Source organism: Suncus etruscus, chromosome 4 (assembly GCF_024139225.1).
Source record: "Suncus etruscus isolate mSunEtr1 chromosome 4, mSunEtr1.pri.cur, whole genome shotgun sequence".
Lineage (NCBI taxonomy): Eukaryota > Metazoa > Chordata > Mammalia > Eulipotyphla > Soricidae > Suncus > Suncus etruscus.
Genome location: NC_064851.1, coordinates 148,627,093 through 148,644,491, shown reverse-complemented (window position 1 = coordinate 148,644,491; position 17,399 = coordinate 148,627,093). Strand labels below are relative to the sequence as shown.

Below are 17,399 nucleotides of genomic sequence, written 5' to 3'. Positions count from 1 at the left end.
AAATCACATTATTTATTATATTTAAAATAATATTATAAATATGTATTATATTTATATATTATATAAACACTATATATTTAAAATATTATAAATATATGTGTATATTTATTTTATATTATAAAATTTATTATAAATATTAATATATGACTTTAATATAAATATAATGATTATAAATAATAAAATAATTATATTCTGGCTATATTACATTAAGGCAGGATTGAGTCACATTATTGGACTAATGAAAGGATAATTTCCTTCCTTCCTTCCTTCCTTCCTTCCTTCCTTCCTTCCTTCCTTCCTTCCTCCCTCCCTCCCTCCCTCCCTCCCTCCCTCCCTCTCTCTTTCCCTCCTTCCTTCCTTCTGTGGTTATTTCTTCCTTACCTTCTCTTTCTCCCCAGAATAGAACATAGTTTATAGCTCATACATATGTATTTATATATTATGCAAAACAATTGTTGCTATCTTGTGGATTAAATCCAGGACCTCACACAAGGAAATTAGGTACTATATTATTGAGCTAACTAACTGGCAACATTTTATAAATATCCTAAAAGTCAACTCAAGTTCTTTTTTGTTTGTTTTTTGGTTTTTGGTTTTTTTGGCCACACCCATTTGATGCTCAGGGGTTACTCCTGGCTAAGCACTCAGAAATCGCCCCTGGCTTGGGGGGGACCATATGGGACGCTGGGGAATCGAACCGCGGTCCTTCCTTGGCTACCACTTGCAAGGCAGACACCTTACCTCTAGCGCCACCTCACTGGTCCCAAAGTTCTTTTTTAATTTTTATTAATTACTTCATTTAAACACCATGGTTACAAGGTCACTCATAATACAATTGTTTTATTTTTCACAGAACAAAGTTATTCATGATTGAGTTTCAGTCACACAATGTACAACACCCTTCACCAGTGCACTATTTCCAATATGTCCCCAGTTTCCCTACCACCTTCCTCCTAGATACCTATGGGGCAGACATTTTACTCTCTCTATCTCTCTCTCTTTTCTCCCATTCTCACTTTGTTTCTTTCTCTACCCTCTTTTAGATACTGTGATTTAGACACTATGGTTTGAAATAAGGCGAATCATTCCTATCACTTTGCAAATTTTTTCTGCTGTGACTCATCTTGTAGTAAGGTTATTTCATGTTGTATCTCTTTAGAAATCTTTTGACATATCTTTTTTATCATCTAATTATGCTCCAAAGTGATCATTTCCAAGATTGTTATAATGGTTTGTCTTGGTATTAGATTACAGGTCTGTAGTACAGAGATGAAGGCATTTTCTTGCATGTTACCCAATATGATTCACTCCCCAACACCTCATGGTTCCCTGAGCACCAATAGGAAAGGCTAATCAGTCAGGATTATTGGGTGTGGCTCCCCCAAACAAAAAATAAATAATAAATAAATCGATGTATCTGAGTATAAACTTTCTCAACAAAGGTCTGTCGTGTGAATATTCTTTTTTTGTTGTTGTTGTTGTTGTTTTGAAAATACTTCTGGCAGCATTCAGGATTATTCCTGGATATGCCTTCAAAAATTACTCCTGGCAGGCTCAGGAGAACTTATGGGAAGCCAAGTATCGAACCCAGGTCTACTGTGCACAAGGAGAATACCCAATCACTCAAAATACTCTATCATTCTGGCACCATCCTTTATGAGGAATTGGTGTGTCTGTACTGTTATACTTCAAAAGTTACCAAATGTCTACCAAGTTACATGTTCTCCTCTGGCAGTAAAATGTCACAGTAATAATAAAAAAATTCCCCTTATGAACAGAGATTATTTTGTTCTACCATTTATCAAATTATGAATAAGGAAAGTAGAAAATGAAACTGCTCTAAAAGTGAAAGCCATTTATTCCTGCCTATGTCATAAGGTGTGGTCATTGGATATAGCAACTTCTGTAATAAATAGATGTTCTCAAACATCTGAGAGACTGAGGAGGATCAGAGAAGACTTCAAGAATGGCACATGATACAGCAGCTCCTATGGAAAGTTGTTGGAACATCAAGAAAGAATATCATATAGATGAAAATCTGGGGTTTGCTCTGCCAAGGCCATTGGTAAGACAGAACACTGACTTATAGATGCAAGTATGTTCTTATCTTACTATTACTTCCTTAGACTAATTAACTTCTAGTGAATGATTTTTTTTCACAACAAATTGATAAAGTAGTGCCATTGTTGGAGGCAAATTTTAATATGTGGATATGGAACTTCAGAGATTTTATTTTTAGAAATTGAGGTTTAGCTGCACTTCAGACTTGTATTAACTAGCTTTAGATAAGATGAAACTAAGAAAGTATTAATATACTGGTGGAGGGAAGTTGACACTGGTGGTATAACTGGTGTTGAAATATGTCTAAAGTGTCTAATATGTTTCATGTCTAAAACCCAAATATCACTGACTTTGTAAATTGTAGTTCTTTAATTAGACAAAAAATTGAAAATATGCTATATAAATCTAAAGTTAGCTAGATGAAATTTGATTTTTTAAATGATGATTGGGTCTTGGAAAAATATTTTTCTGCATGATTAAAGCTTAATTTTTATAAAATCTGTGCTCCATTTTTTGACTAGGTTTATGTTACAGTAAACACATTACTGTGTGCTGTACTAATGTTACTTGTTCAGTTTTGTTTGTTAAGTGAAAGTCTAAAATATTTACTTACAAGTTTGATAACAAATTTCTGTTAGAACTTTTTTTCTTAAAAATTGCATTTCTCGAGCTGGGGAAATAGAATATGGGTAAGTTCTTGCCTTGCATAAGGCTAATCAACTTGGTTATATTTCCTAATTTGCATATGGTTCCTGTGCACTTCTAGAAATAATTTCTGATTGCAGAACCAAGAATAATTCTTAGACATCATTAAGTGTGTTCTGAAGGCAAAATAACCAAAATCAAAGTCAACCTGCACTTATCTAAATTGTTTTCATTTTTTTTACCATAGTTTTTTTTTTATTTTTATTTAAACACCTTGGTTACAAGTATAATTGTGGTTGAGTTTCAGTCATATAAGATGACACCCCCATCCACCAGTGTAACATTCCCATCACCAATGACCCAAATATCCCTCCTCCTCTCCCCTCCCCCATGTGTGCTCTAGACAGGCTATTTCCCTCATATATTCTCATTGTTAGGATAGTTCGCAATGTAGTTGTTTCTCTAACTAAACTCATCACTCTTTGTGGTGAGGTTCATAAGGTCACTGTAATGTCCAGCCCTCTCCTCTTTTGTCTCTGAAAATTGTTGAGAAATGTCTTTAATTTTTCTTAAAACCCATAGATGTGTGAGACCATTCTCCGTCTTTCTCTTTCTCTCTGACTTATTTCACTCAGCATAATAGATTTCATGTACATCCATGTATAGGAAAATTTCATAACTTCATCTCTCCTGACGGCTGCATAATATTCCATTGTGTTTATGTACCACAGGTTCTTTAGCCGTTCATCTGTTGAAGGGCATCTTGGTTGTTTCCAGAGTCTTGCTATGGTAAATAGTGCTGCAATAAATATAGGTGTAAGGAAGGGTTTTTGTATTGTATTTTTGTGTTCCTCGGGTATATTCCTAGGAGTGGTATAGCTGGATCGTATGAGAGCTCGATTTCCAGTGTTTGGAGGAATCTCCATATAGCTCTCCAGAAAGGTTGAACTTGTCAGCATTCCCACCAGCAGTGAATAAGAGTTCCTGTCTCACTGCATCCCCGCCAACATTGCTTGTTCTCATTCTTTGTGATATGTGCCAATCTCTGTGGTGTGAGGTGGTACCTCATAGTTGTTTTGATTAGCATCTCCCTGATGATTAGTGATGTGGAGCATTTTTTCATGTGCCTTTTGGTCATTTGTATTTCTTTTTTATCAAAGTGTCTGCCCATTTCTCCCCATTTTTTGATGGGATTAGATTTTTTTTTCCTGTAGAGTTCTGTCAGTGCCCTGTATATTTTGGAGATTAGCCCCTTATCTGATGGGTATTGGGTGAATAGTTTCTCCCACTCAGTGGGTGGCTCTTTTATTCTGGACACTATCTAAATTGTTTTCTAATGAATTACATGAAAAATAGTATGTTCTTAATATTCAGTTATGAATTACCGATTGTATTATGTCATTTAAAATCAAATTACAAATTTGTTATGTTTGTTTGTTTGGTTAGTTTGTTTTGGAGTCACACATGGCAGTACTCAGGGGTTACTCCTGGATCTGTGCTCAAAATTGCTCCTGGCAGGCTCGAGGGATCATATGGGATGCCGGGCATTGAACCAAGATTAGCTGCGTGCAAGGCAATCACCCTACCACTGTGCTGCATCCAGGCCCATTTGCTTTTATTTTTGGGTTGCTCAGTAAATCTCTCCTGACTGTCCTTGGGACCTTAGGTGGTGCTGGGATAGACCCAGGTCAGAAACTGCATCCACCACATGCAAGGCAGATGTCCTAACCACTATAATAATTTTAACTCCCATCATCACAACTTTCTGAATGGTATTGTGTTATTAGCCTTACTCTCCTATAAGTAATTGGAAGCAAACAAATTTTATTTATTTACTACTCATTTGGTTTTGGGGCTACCCAGAAAGTGCTCAGTTTTATTCCTGGCTCTTTTCTGTTTAAGGATGACTGTCGCAGGTCTCAAAGGAACATTGGAGTGTTGGGGAGTCAAGCCCAAATGTGCACCAACATTATCCACTGTACTAGCTCTCTAATTCCCACAATTTTAAACATTTCCCCCAATTCAAACAGCCAGAAACATCAGAAATAGAATGGTATTGCTAGCTAAGATTAAGATTTCTTTTTTATTTACATTTGGATTGAGTTGGACACATTATTTACAAATCAAATATGTAAGCAGCCTTTCCTACATGTTCAGTAATATACCAGGTACATAGAAATACAGAATTAAAAGGATAATGCATTTCGTACCTTGATGCAGTGAGACTTTTTTAATAAAAACTTCTGCCCAAATTGTTATCAACAGAGATTCCCAACTTAATAAACACTCAGAAGTGAGTCCTTATTTTTGACACATCTTACTATTAAGAAAAGGTTTGATCGGTAAGATTCGTAGTTAGCAATATGAATTTAGATTGAAGTAGTTAGGGAAATTTTATTGTGAGACTTTTGAGGTGGTTTCCAAAATAAGGCAGATGAGAGTACTAAAAAAATGAGGAAGAAACTGCACAGAGACCAGAGCTCTGGGGTTTTGGAGAACAGACTAATGTTATAGGTTAGAAGGTGTATAGCAAGAAGATCTTGCAGAGAATAAGTTTAGGTAAGGAGAGTATCTTTGAGAGACCTTTCAATCCTTTTTATGTCTCTTTCAATGCAACTTTTAATAAAAGAAAGAAATTGTAATAAAAGTTATTTCTGTCTCTCAAGGAGGAGCTTCCTCACCCTTATGATGCCTGGAGTTTTATTGCTAAAAATCTTCCTGAATTGATTCAGAATGGAGAACTACGTGCAAATGTTGAAAAGGTTTGAACAAGTATCACATTTATCTTCTAATATAACTTATTATATATACATTTTTTAATTTATTTTTTAAGTTATCATTTTACCCACATTAATTTGAGTCAACCTCTCCATTTATTCTCAGCTGCCAAAACTCAGCATTGATGACCTCCAAGGTCACAAACTGCAGCGCCTTGCACACTTAGTGCTAGGATACATCACTATGGGATACGTGTGGAATAAAGGTGATGAGGAAGATGTTAAAAAGGTTTGGAGATTTTTGAAAATTTTTAAGTTTGCCTGAAATTTTTCCAAATAATATAATACAAGTAAAAATTCAAAAGTATTAAAACTGTTTTGTATTTCAAAGTAAGAAAAAGAAAAATCTGGCTTAATGCGAGCTCATAAAATCTGTAGTTATTAGAAATTTAGTCCTTTACTTATACAGTACAATTTCTATATTTTGTATATACTGTATATTTTATTTAAATTATACTATGAGTATTTTTAATTTTGTTACAACCTTCCTAGTCATCCTTTGGAGTCATTTTAAAATTTTCATTCACCTACTTAATGTTTTAATCCTCTATTTTAAGTAGTTTATTTTATTTCTTTATATTATTTTTCTGATTCTATGACTAATTTACTTGACTATAATGTATATTCTACTTATTTCTTTGGAAAATAGGAACATTCTCTTCTTAATTAATGATAAACTGCTTTCTATGTCAATGGACATGGAACTCATTTGTTCTATTCTACTCTAAGTACTTGTAAAAAAATTGTAGATTAAAAAATCATCTCATATTGACTGGTGCAAAATAAATTATGTGAATTCAATATGGATGTAGTGTAGACCTTTAAAATAAATAATTGTTTCAAGAAACCTTTGTCACTTAGTAAAAATTTTTTTTATTTTTTGACCAAAATATTTAGTATTTTATTTTACTTTACTTTCCAACCCTGTTTAGAAATACAATATAAGTACCCCACCTGTGATGAGTCATTGCCTAATAAGTGAAAAAAAGAGGGAGAAGTTTTTCTGTTTTATTATAAAAACATCCTGTACTTTCTTATAATTATGATATTGCATATGTAGATTCTAGGGTAAACACAAAAGATTTCTCATCTTTTAGCCTAATTTAAAACTTAGAACTAACCAATCTAGAGATTGATACTTGCTATCTGTGTTAGCATTAGAAATTAAAAGAGGACATACGTAGGGGCCAGAGCGATAGCACAATGGGTCGGGCATTTGCCCTGCACACTGTCAACCTAGGTTCAATTCCCAGCATCCCATATGGTCCCCTGAGCCTGCCAGGAATGATTTCTGGGTGCAGAGCCAGGATTAACCTCTGAAAACAAATAAATACACATATAACAAAAGGCAGAATAAGCAAGGTACAAAGGAGTGAAAGTGCAAAGTATTTTATTAGTTACTGTGGGCTTGAAATGCTTTATGTAGGAAGCATGAAGCATACTGTGGTCTTGAATAACCTCTTAAAAGTTTAATAGAATGTATCCAAATCATAGAGAAGCAGAAAGAAAGGGGATAAAAAGGCTTGGGAAAATATGGAGACCAAAATGTACATATCATATTCATACATGTATAAATATATACACTAATAGACATACATGATTGAAGATAATAATTAAGAAAATTTATATTTTAATGAAAATAATTTTTATATCACATTTCTTCTATGAAAACCTTCAGAGAATGAATTTAAAATATTTTAAGTATTTAAAAGTTAAAGAAGTTTTCGAAAAGAAAATAAAAGACAAAAGAAAGATATGCTAATAAAATCATATTTTGCTTAAAATGGATCAGGAAATTAGTACCTGAGTTTTTATCAACTACGCATATACTAAGATGTGAATGAACATTTTCTTTTTTCCACTTATTTTAAATTTGTCATGTAAATATGGTTCTTCCATTTTTATTTCCCTCTTTTTGTAAATTATCTAAGTAAGATTAAAATATATTTTAAAATGTATAAACTATTTGCCATCAACATGACTCAGCAGCAGAAACAGCATAATTCATATGTGTATTTCATAATTAATGATTCCCTTTTAACATTTTGTTATCTTGGTAAAATAACCATATCTGGACATACTAATCTAATCCTACTTCACTAGGGTCTGACTATTATTTTCACAGAACTTTGGCATGGATTATATACTCATTTATCCCAACTACAGAAATTCCACTAGAAATTCCACCCCAGAGAGAATACAAAGTCCTGTACTTAGTCTTATTAAATACACATATTTAAAAATCATAATGCTAAAATTTTATTCATAAGCCTGAGCTAGGAGTAACCCCTGAACACTGCTGGGTGTGACCCAAACCTTCCCTGTCCCCCCAAAAACCAAAAGAAAGAAAAAAAAGAAAGCTTATCAATCCTAAAAATATAAGAAATAAATGTAAAGCATGAAAAAACAAGAGCAAAAAAATGAGATTCAGTTTTCAAAATCAAGTCTATATATTCATCTTTTAGACTCAAAATAAAAATATATCAAGATGATCCTCAAGGTCTAGTATTATGAACGCCCTGTGGTTATATTTGCTCTTGGCTACCCTGAAATTACTCCTGGTTACTCAGAAATTACTTCTGCTGGTGCTCAGAGGACCATGCAACTTTAACCTGGTTTAACGATGTGCACAGAAGTTCCTTACAATTGTACTATCTCTCTAGCACTGGTCATGTTTTCTAAATAGTATTCAGAGAAAGTTTCTGTTGTAGCAAAACAAACTTATATTTATCCTTATAGCATATGTCTGATCCAAAAACTTTGGTTACAGATGACTTTGGCTTTTTTTAAATTATCAATGCTATCTTTATATTGACAGTGGTTAATAAATATCTTGTATAGGGTCTTAGTTGCTTCACATATATTCCTGAAAAGGATGATGAATAATTGAGTGCAGGTAATTTATAGATCATTAGAAAGTCTGCTGTAGAGCCCTTATTCCTTCTGTTTGCTACTTTCTTTTTCTGTCTATGAACAGATTATGTTTACACCAATAATAATACAAGATGTCAACTTTTAATAATATGAAAACTAACTTATAAAGTAAGGAAGGAGAGCAAGAAGCATATTTATTTACTTTAAGTGACAGCATATTAAACAGCTGTTGTGGAATACAACAAATAAGAAAAATGTAATAACTTCAAAGATCAATATTGTGTTTTAATTAGATTCTTCCGAGAAATATTGCTATTCCTTACTGTGAACTCTCCAAAAAACTTGGACTGCCTCCTATCTTGGTTTATGCAGACTGTGTTTTGGCAAACTGGAAAAAAAAGGATCCCAATGGGTATGTCTGTAAATCGTGATGTGAGTGGAATTATAAAAGGGTATATATAAATCAAGTGACTAGATTATTTGTTCAATTTTGAAATCCAGTTTTTATATGTTATGCAAGTGCAACTTCTTTGTACAATATATCTTTTACTACAAATATTTTGTATTAACAAAGGTAAATGATTTAAATGAGAAATATATAGATTATAATATACCAATATATTAATATCATGCATAGATATGTTCCTGTGCATGTTTAATACTGTAATGTTTAATAATAAATATAATGTTTGATTTATTATTGATTTGCAATTTTACAGATTTTAAAGGTGTGGCAACTTTGTGACTTTATGCATGTGTAATTATTACCACATCCACACCAAAGTTCTGTGCCAACTTCTACCAAAGCAGATATTTCTGCCTTTTACTCAAATCTTGTTTTCCCTATAGCAATTACTATAGGTTTTACTGGGCTTAGGGGAACATTTTGTTGTTTCTTGTGAAATAATTTTAGAATTCATATTCCATATAGAGTAAAACACTCCACAAATTGTCTTTCACTCTTTTACCCATTTTACTTAAGCTATTCACCTTATGTCTTTTTTTTTTTTTTTTTTTTTTTTTTTTTTTGGTTTTTGGGCCACACCCGGTGACGCTCAGGGGTTACTCCTGGCTATGCGCTCAGAAGTCGCTCCTGGCTTGGGGGACCATATGGGATGCCAGGGGATCGAACCGCGGTCCGTCCTAGGCTAGCGCAGGTAAGGCAGGCACCTTACCTTTAGCGCCACCGCCCGGCCCCTCACCTTATGTCTTATCCATTTTTTCCCAAAGGACACAATTTTATCTTTGAAATAAAATAGTAGTATTGCACTGAGTAGATATACCAGTTTATTCATTCACTAATTTGTTGATGGTATTTAGACAAATCCCATATTTGATTTATTTCAAATAATGAAATTGTAAATATAAGGATATAAAAATACCCTTTTATGTTTTTATAATCTTTGTTTAAATTTCTAGAAGTGGTAATTTTATTCACATGGAAGTTTTATTTAAAAATAATTAAAGCCAGCTTTATACCTTTTCCATAGCTACTACACCTACTGGTATTCATGCAACAATGTTTTAGACTTTGCTTTTTCCAATCTTTATAAATACTTGACATTTCCAACAAGTGTTATATAAATAAACTATCTCACAGGAGTGAGGTGATATCATGTGACTTTTGGACAATTCCCTAATAATGCTGTTGTGTGTTTTTACATTCGTCTGTAGGTTATTGTTTTTTTAGAAGTGTCTATTGATAATTTTTTACAAGGAGCTCTTTACATTTGTATTATATGCAAAGATTTTCTCTCAATTTTTAAAGTTGCTCATCTTCTTTTTTTAGTTTTTTGGGTTTTTGTTTTGTTTTGTTTTGTTTTTTTTTTGGTCACACCGGCAACACTCTGGTGTTACTCCTGGCTCTACACTCAGAAATCGCTCCTGGGAGGCTCTGGGGACTATATGGGATGCTGGGATTCGAACCACCTTCCTTCTGCATGCAAGGCAAACACCCTACCTCCATGCTCTCTCTCCCGCTCCTGCCCTGTGTGTGTGTGTGTGTGTGTGTGTGTGTGTGTGTGTGTGTGTGTGTGTGTGTGTGTGTGATAGTTTATTTTGCTGTTGCAAAGTTGTTTTTTGTTTTGGTTTGATTTGGTTTGGTTTGGGGGCCACACCCGGTGACGCTCAGGAGTTATTCCTGACTATATGCATTCAGAAATCTCTCCTGGCTTTGGGGGACCATATGGGACACCAGGTGATCATACTGCAGTACATCCTAGGCTAGTGCGGCAAAGCGGTCTCCTTAACGCTTGCACCACTGCTCTGGCCCCATGCTGTTACAAAGTTTTGATTTGCTATTGCCCCAGTTGTTTATTATTATTTTATTTGTCCTGACATACAAATAACTTAAGTTTTTAATATAATTCTAAATTTTATATCATGGATTATATCATTGATGTTTACTTTTATGTATTTTATGATCTTGAATCTAATATTAAATGAGTTTAATCCATTTTTACTCTTTTTGTTTGTTTTTGTTTTTGGGTCACACCCAAGAGTGCTCAGGGGCTACTCCTGGCTCTATGCTCAGAAATCACTCCTGGCAGGCTCGGGGACCATATGGGATGCTGGGATTTGAACCACCCTCCTTCTGCATGCAAGGCAAACGCCTTGTTTCAATGCTATATCTAAGGCCTAATCCATTTTTAATTTTAACTAAAAGATATAAGCAAACTTGTAGTATCACTTGAGAAATATATAAGGCACATATTTTATTTTATTGTATATTGACGTATCTTGATGTAATAGTCAAATTTAATTTCATAGCAGTAAACTAATTATTTTATTTTAAATTGGCTTTTTTTCACTTCCAATGGACTCACTGCTTTGTGATTGATTTCAAAAGGCCTATGACTTATGAGTAAGTACATGATTCTTATTTTGGTCTATAAGCTATGTGTAGCCTGAGAGATAACACTGTGGGCAAGATGCTTCTCTTGCATGAAAATGTACCCAGTTTAATCCCTGGTATTACCTATGATCTTGGAATTCACCAGAATTGAAACCTGAGGGCAAGAGTTCTCTTGAGAACAGTTGAATTTGATCCACCCAAACAAAAATAAACAAAAGGAGGCATTTGTTTTTCAAATAAATACAATTTATAATATTCTTCAAATACATTTTTGAAAATGAGTCATTAAATTTAGGCAAAATAAAACATAGTAATTGTTTAAAGAGCATACAATTCTTATTTTAATTTTATATATATATATTACTATGTAATAACTTCTGATATTATAGCTAAAACTAATTCTAAGACGTTCCTGACATATGTAAGTACAATTCATATACATAAATAAAAATGTTCAGATATCTATGTATCTATATTTGGGTAACTTCAGTGAACAGAAATATATATTTGTTATTTTAATCTAGTCCTTATAAAGCTTTACATATGTAATAAATAGAGTCTAAGCATGAGGAAAATAAATGTAAATATCTTAGAAATAAGTATGCCTGGTTGAAGCTGGACTAAAAGGGAGGAAAAGAGATATGAAAGTTTTGTTAATTATAAGACTAAAATAATGGGGTATGAAATTTTGGTATTGGGAATGTTAATAAATAGGATAAAAGGAAGAATTTAGGAAGATATTTAGGAATTGATTTTAGGATATTAGGGCATATTAGGAGTGAGTAGAAATGAGCAAAAGAAAGGAAAATAAGAGAATGTTCACAGCAGAGCAAAAGCAAGTGTGAATGCTTTCAAATTTTGATGCATTGTTACAAATGAAGGGTTATAATAACATAGCTTATACTTTTTAACTATTAAATAGTGTGAAAAATGTAGACATTGATCTAAAATAGATAATGTTTAACCTATTAGCTATCTAAGTTTTAAAAACAATGTATTAAAGTAAAAGTTATGCTATGAAAGACATTAGAAAATTTTTTATTTTTACAGAAGAGAACACTGAAGCAGAAATATGAAATACCTTTGTCTCAAATATTCACATAGAAAATATGTTGCAAAAATTGCCTGATTTAATAGACCATATATTTAGCCACCTTAAAACTCCTAGTTACTGAGGTCTGAACAATAGCAGGTAGGGCACTTTTCTTTTGTTTGACTGTCCTGGTTTCCATTCCAAACATCCCAGATGGTCCCCTTATTACTATCAGGAATGATTTCTAAATACAAAGCCAGGAGTAAGTCCCAAGTACAGCTAAGCATAACCCAAAAACAAACAAACAAATAAAAACAAAGAAAACCTTTCATATTAACTGATATCATGCTTGTACCAATGCAAAAATAGTTTAAAAAAATAGTTTCTTATTAACTATCTGAATTCCCCAATTGTTTCAGAAGACTGTTATCTCTGAGAGCCTGAAGCAAGTACACAAAAAATTAATAAGTTAAATATATTTGTTTTAGAGAAAAAACAACAACTAAGGACAAAAGAACTAGTAACGAAGTCCTCATTATGTCTATGAAAAATTAAAATATTGGGGTAAAAGGAGTTTTGGAATTTTTTTGTTCTTAATTTTAGAATAGATATTCAAGTCCCAGATTAATATATGATCCTATGCAACTGATAGAACATCAATGTCTGCAATAACTTTATGGAGCTACTAAACTTGCCAACTTGTTTAATAAGATAATTTACAAAAACGGGAAAAGTAAAAAGTACATAAAATTATGAAGTATTCTTTACAAATATCTAACATTTTGATAATGTGTTCACTTCCTGCCTGATTTTCTTAGGAACATGGATATTCTATTCTCATTTCCTGGTGGGGACTGCAGTAAAGGTTTCTTCTTGGTTTCACTCTTGGTGGAATTAGCAGCTGCTACTGCCATCAAAGTAAGTACCTCCATCCAAAAAACATTATAGATTGATTTGAATATCAGGACAACAATTTAGTAAGATAACTGTATTGTAAAATAACTTTACTCTGTCTGAATGCAGCATTTAATTGTTTAATTTCTTAATTTGAGGTGGAATATTATCAAGTATAAATGAAAATTTTGTTTTTGTCTTTATATAAAATGTAAGGGCTATCTATTTAGTATTAAATTTGAAACCATAATAAATACTTAAAATGTAATTTGTGATTGAAGTTATATATTACAGTGATATAAATCCAATGGTTGTGACTATAACAGAGATAAATATATATAGTTATGTTGACATTTTCTGTAAGTGAATAAAGACAATCAAAGCTTAACTAAATATAAAGTTTGGAGTCAGACTCAGCATAAGAAATTGAAATTCTATATTTTATTTTATGACAATTGTAAGTATTAGAAATATTAAAGGCTTATCTTCCTTCCTTTCTAAAGGTATTTCCCAGTATATTCAAGGCAGTACAAGAGCAAGACCAGAATACGCTGCAAAATGCACTGAGTGAAATAACTTCCTGTTTGCACAAAGCTCTTGAAGTATTTCACCAAATTCATGGCAAGTACCTTTATGCCATATAAAAAAACCAGGCAGGTCATGAAAGATTTCTGACCATGTGATGTGTGCAGTAATTGACTTAGTGGAAGACTGTGGAAATAAAAGCACTCTCAGAGACAGACTATAGACTATAATTTTACTTTATATATTCTTATTAAAAATTTACTTTGCTTGGTAGTAATCTTCCCTAAGTCCATTTTATATTTATAGGCATTTACATTTTTACTGAAAAAATGAACTAAATCTGCACAAATAGTATATAGGAAAGTAAAAATTACAAATATGTCTACCTATGGAATGTCCTTGTTTTCCACAGAACACATTTTGGAGACACTTGCCAAATGTTTATTATTATTATTATTATTATTATTATTATTATTATTATTATTACCGAAAAGCCCTAAATCTGTTTAATTGGAATTTTCAACAAATTCTACTTTGTGATCAAATTTTATTGCAAAATTAGCACCAATAAAAATATTCCAAATAATATGTGACAAATTATTGCAAAAGGAAAGTTGCCTTACTTATCAAAACAAATACAATTTTAATGTTGAGTTTTAAAATATGGATAAGACGACGACAAACTTTAATTAAAAAATATTTGCAAGTTTTATTAAAAAAAGTCTCGGTTATGTGGGTCATGAAACTGCTGGGTTTTTGTTTTATGTTGTTGCTGTTAATATATTGTTTTAGCAGTCACTTTAAAGAAGGTTGAGGGTTTAATTACTGACCTATGAGTGGCAGCTGGACCCAGGTTTCTCTGCTCAAATTGGCAATTAGTTTTATGACAGCCTTTATAGTAGGCACAGACAGGAGTGGACTCCTCTGAGAGAGGGCACGAGAGTGGGAGTTTGTCTTTTTCATCACAGAATAGTTAAAATCTTTCCTGAAGTTTATGCTGAAATTCACAATTCATTTTTTGACGTTTGATTCCTGTATCTGCCTCCTCTCCCATACCATTCAGTACTATGTATCTAATGTTGCTTTATCATTAAGCACACCCCATTTTTTTTACAGACTATGTGGACCCAAAACTCTTTTTCAATGTTCTTCGCATATACTTGTCAGGGTATGTAACCTTTTTTTATTTTGAGATTTTCTTTTATATAATTCTCATAAAGAATATACCTATTCCTGGGCCAGAAGGAAAGCACAGTGATAGGACGTTTGCCTTTCATGTGGCCGACTTAAGGCCAACTGGGGTTCGATCCCATGATCCCATATGGTCCCCAAAGTCTGCTAGGAATGATTTCTGAGTACAGAGCTAAGAATAATCCCTGAGTGTCATTGGTTGTGGCCTAACCCGCCCCCACAAATAAAAGAAAAAAGAAAGAAAAGAAAGAGAAAAAAAAGAGTTTATCTAATTCCCTGAGTATAGAGAAATAGTAAAAACTTATGTTATTACTCAGCCAAGCATTTGGGTGGGGGGAGGAATTCATCTAGACCTTTTAACGAGAGTAATTAATGCAATGCAAAAATTTATAGAATGCTTATTAAATTTTAATTTAAAATCATTTTTTCATATTCTCATGCACAAAGGATGTAAAATATATTAACACTACCTTTCACTCATTCTCATCTGTAAGATTTTGTTTCTGACATTTGAACAATTGGTCCATATATAATTATTTTCTTCTTACCTAGCTGGAAAGGAAGTTCCTTGCTGCCAGAAGGCCTGCTATATGAGGGTGTTTGGGACACACCAATGAAGTTTGCAGGGGGCAGTGCAGCTCAAAGCAGTATCTTTCAATGCTTTGATATTCTTCTGGGCATCAAACAGGATGCTGGTGGAGGTGAGTAGAAACTGAGAAATATCAAACTTCTATATTAGTTTGAGAGTATATATTTACAATAATATAGATTGTATCTTGACCTCATGCTTGTCATGTAATAGCTCTAATATAATATTTTAATATTGAAATAACTGCTTTTAGCATCTCAAATAATGTTTCTGACACTATTCAGTAGAAAGTATGACATAATACCTTCCTTCCATTTACAGATGAACAGCAGAAGTGGTTAACTCATTCCCTTAACCATCTAGAAAACAATGAAATTTATTATTCCCTTGACTTTGACATTTAAATATGAGTATAAAACTTATTTTATTATAGTGAAGCTGATACCATATGTCCTGAAAATGCAGATTTTATTCAAAAAGAGAATGTCTTCAGCAAGTGAAATAGAACAGGTGATCTAAATGAAGAAGGAAGTCTATCATTAATGAAGAGAGCCCTGATATTCAGTCATCTTGATAAACTAGTAACCCAGGGACAATGCTAGTATCAAAATTTAAAGACGAAACATTTATAAAGAAGTGCTCAAAGGTGCAACATTTTTAGCATTTTAGAGAGGGATATTGAAAGCTCCAGGAATAATTTATTTTTATTCTATTTTCATAAATATATATATATATGTTAGTCAAAGTATGTAGCTTTGAGCTGGGTGAAATATTTAATTTTTCATTTATTCACTTACTTAAATAAACCTTGGACTCAGTATTATGATAGTTTTAACTTATTCTACATATAGTATATATCATCATCTTTCTATAATAAGAAAGCACAAATGTTTTGTTAATAAACACTAAAGAAAGGTTTATTTAATGTTTTTCGAATAAAGTGTATTTCACAGCAGTTGTCATTCTAAATAATAAGCCTCTGTACTAACAAAACTGGCCTAGGTTTGATGGCTGTTTTGATATTTTTCTCACTCTGATCAAACTTAGCATTCTTCCCCCTTTGGATAATGAAAACTTTTCCTATAATGAATCTTTCTCTATTCCTTTAGAATCTGCTAGATTTCTCCAGGAAATGCGAACATATATGCCTCCAGCTCATCAGAACTTTCTTGAATCATTACAGACAAGCCCCTCAGTCCGTGAATTTGTCCTTTCAGTAGATAATGACAGTTTAAAGAGCATCTATAGTAAGTGTGTGAAGGCTATGGTTTCCTTGAGAAACTACCATTTGAATATTGTAGCTAAGTACATTGTTGGACCCGCTCGACTGCAGTCCGAGGGAAAACAAACATCTGACAAGCCATCAGAACAGGGCCAAATAGGAACTGGAGGCACAGATATCATGACTTTTCTGAAGTCTGTAAAACGTAGAACTGAGATGTTCGAGGTAAATATAGATTAACACAATGAGGTACATTTTGTCAATGCAGAAATGCATATATTTATGTATATATATGTATATATATTGTTACTGATCATTAGATGCACTAATTAAAACACTCAACACCTTAGTTTACAAATAATTACTGTATATCTGCCTTTCTCTTGCTATAAAAATAGAGATAAACTGTAACTATTATAATCTATTTATATATAATGGTAACTATAAGCTGTCCTGCAGGAGTGAGCATAATTATCAAAATGATGTTTTAGAATCTCTCTGAAAGATAACTGCTTTACTTCTCTTAACAATTCAAAGATTATAATTCATTATATCCTATAATGGAAATAGCCATGTTTGAATGTAATAAATGCATAATAAAATGTCATAAAATCACTTCACTTATTGTTATTACTAAATATGCTGCCTTCAGATGCTTTTATATCTACACTTTCCATGAAACAATATAATATTGTTTAATTGTTTACTTTTTGATTTTCTGTTTATTTTTATTG

The 17,399-nt window shown here is 32.6% G+C and overlaps 1 protein-coding gene across 1 annotated transcript; it reads left to right on the top strand.

Moving 5' to 3' along the window:
• Positions 1-1,966: 1,966 nt before the first annotated feature.
• On the top strand, positions 1,967-16,905 carry IDO1 (indoleamine 2,3-dioxygenase 1). The gene is made up of 10 exons (XM_049772716.1): positions 1,967-2,065; positions 5,373-5,468; positions 5,590-5,712; positions 8,651-8,769; positions 11,206-11,220; positions 13,063-13,162; positions 13,642-13,759; positions 14,780-14,831; positions 15,407-15,555; positions 16,553-16,905. Exons 1-10 carry the CDS (start codon positions 1,967-1,969, stop codon positions 16,903-16,905), a joined length of 1,224 nt encoding a protein of 407 aa, XP_049628673.1.
• Positions 16,906-17,399: the final 494 nt, after the last annotated feature.

Bases quoted from the DNA above. Each gene is read 5' to 3' on its own strand.
- IDO1 (XM_049772716.1), top strand. From the start codon at position 1,967: ATGGCACATGATACAGCAGCTCCTATGGAAAGTTGTTGGAACATCAAG. The intron at 5,469-5,589 runs GTTTGAACAAGT...ATTTATTCTCAG, and splicing joins TACGTGCAAATGTTGAAAAG to CTGCCAAAACTCAGCATTGA. The intron at 14,832-15,406 runs GTATGTAACCTT...CTTCTTACCTAG, and splicing joins CTTCGCATATACTTGTCAGG to CTGGAAAGGAAGTTCCTTGC.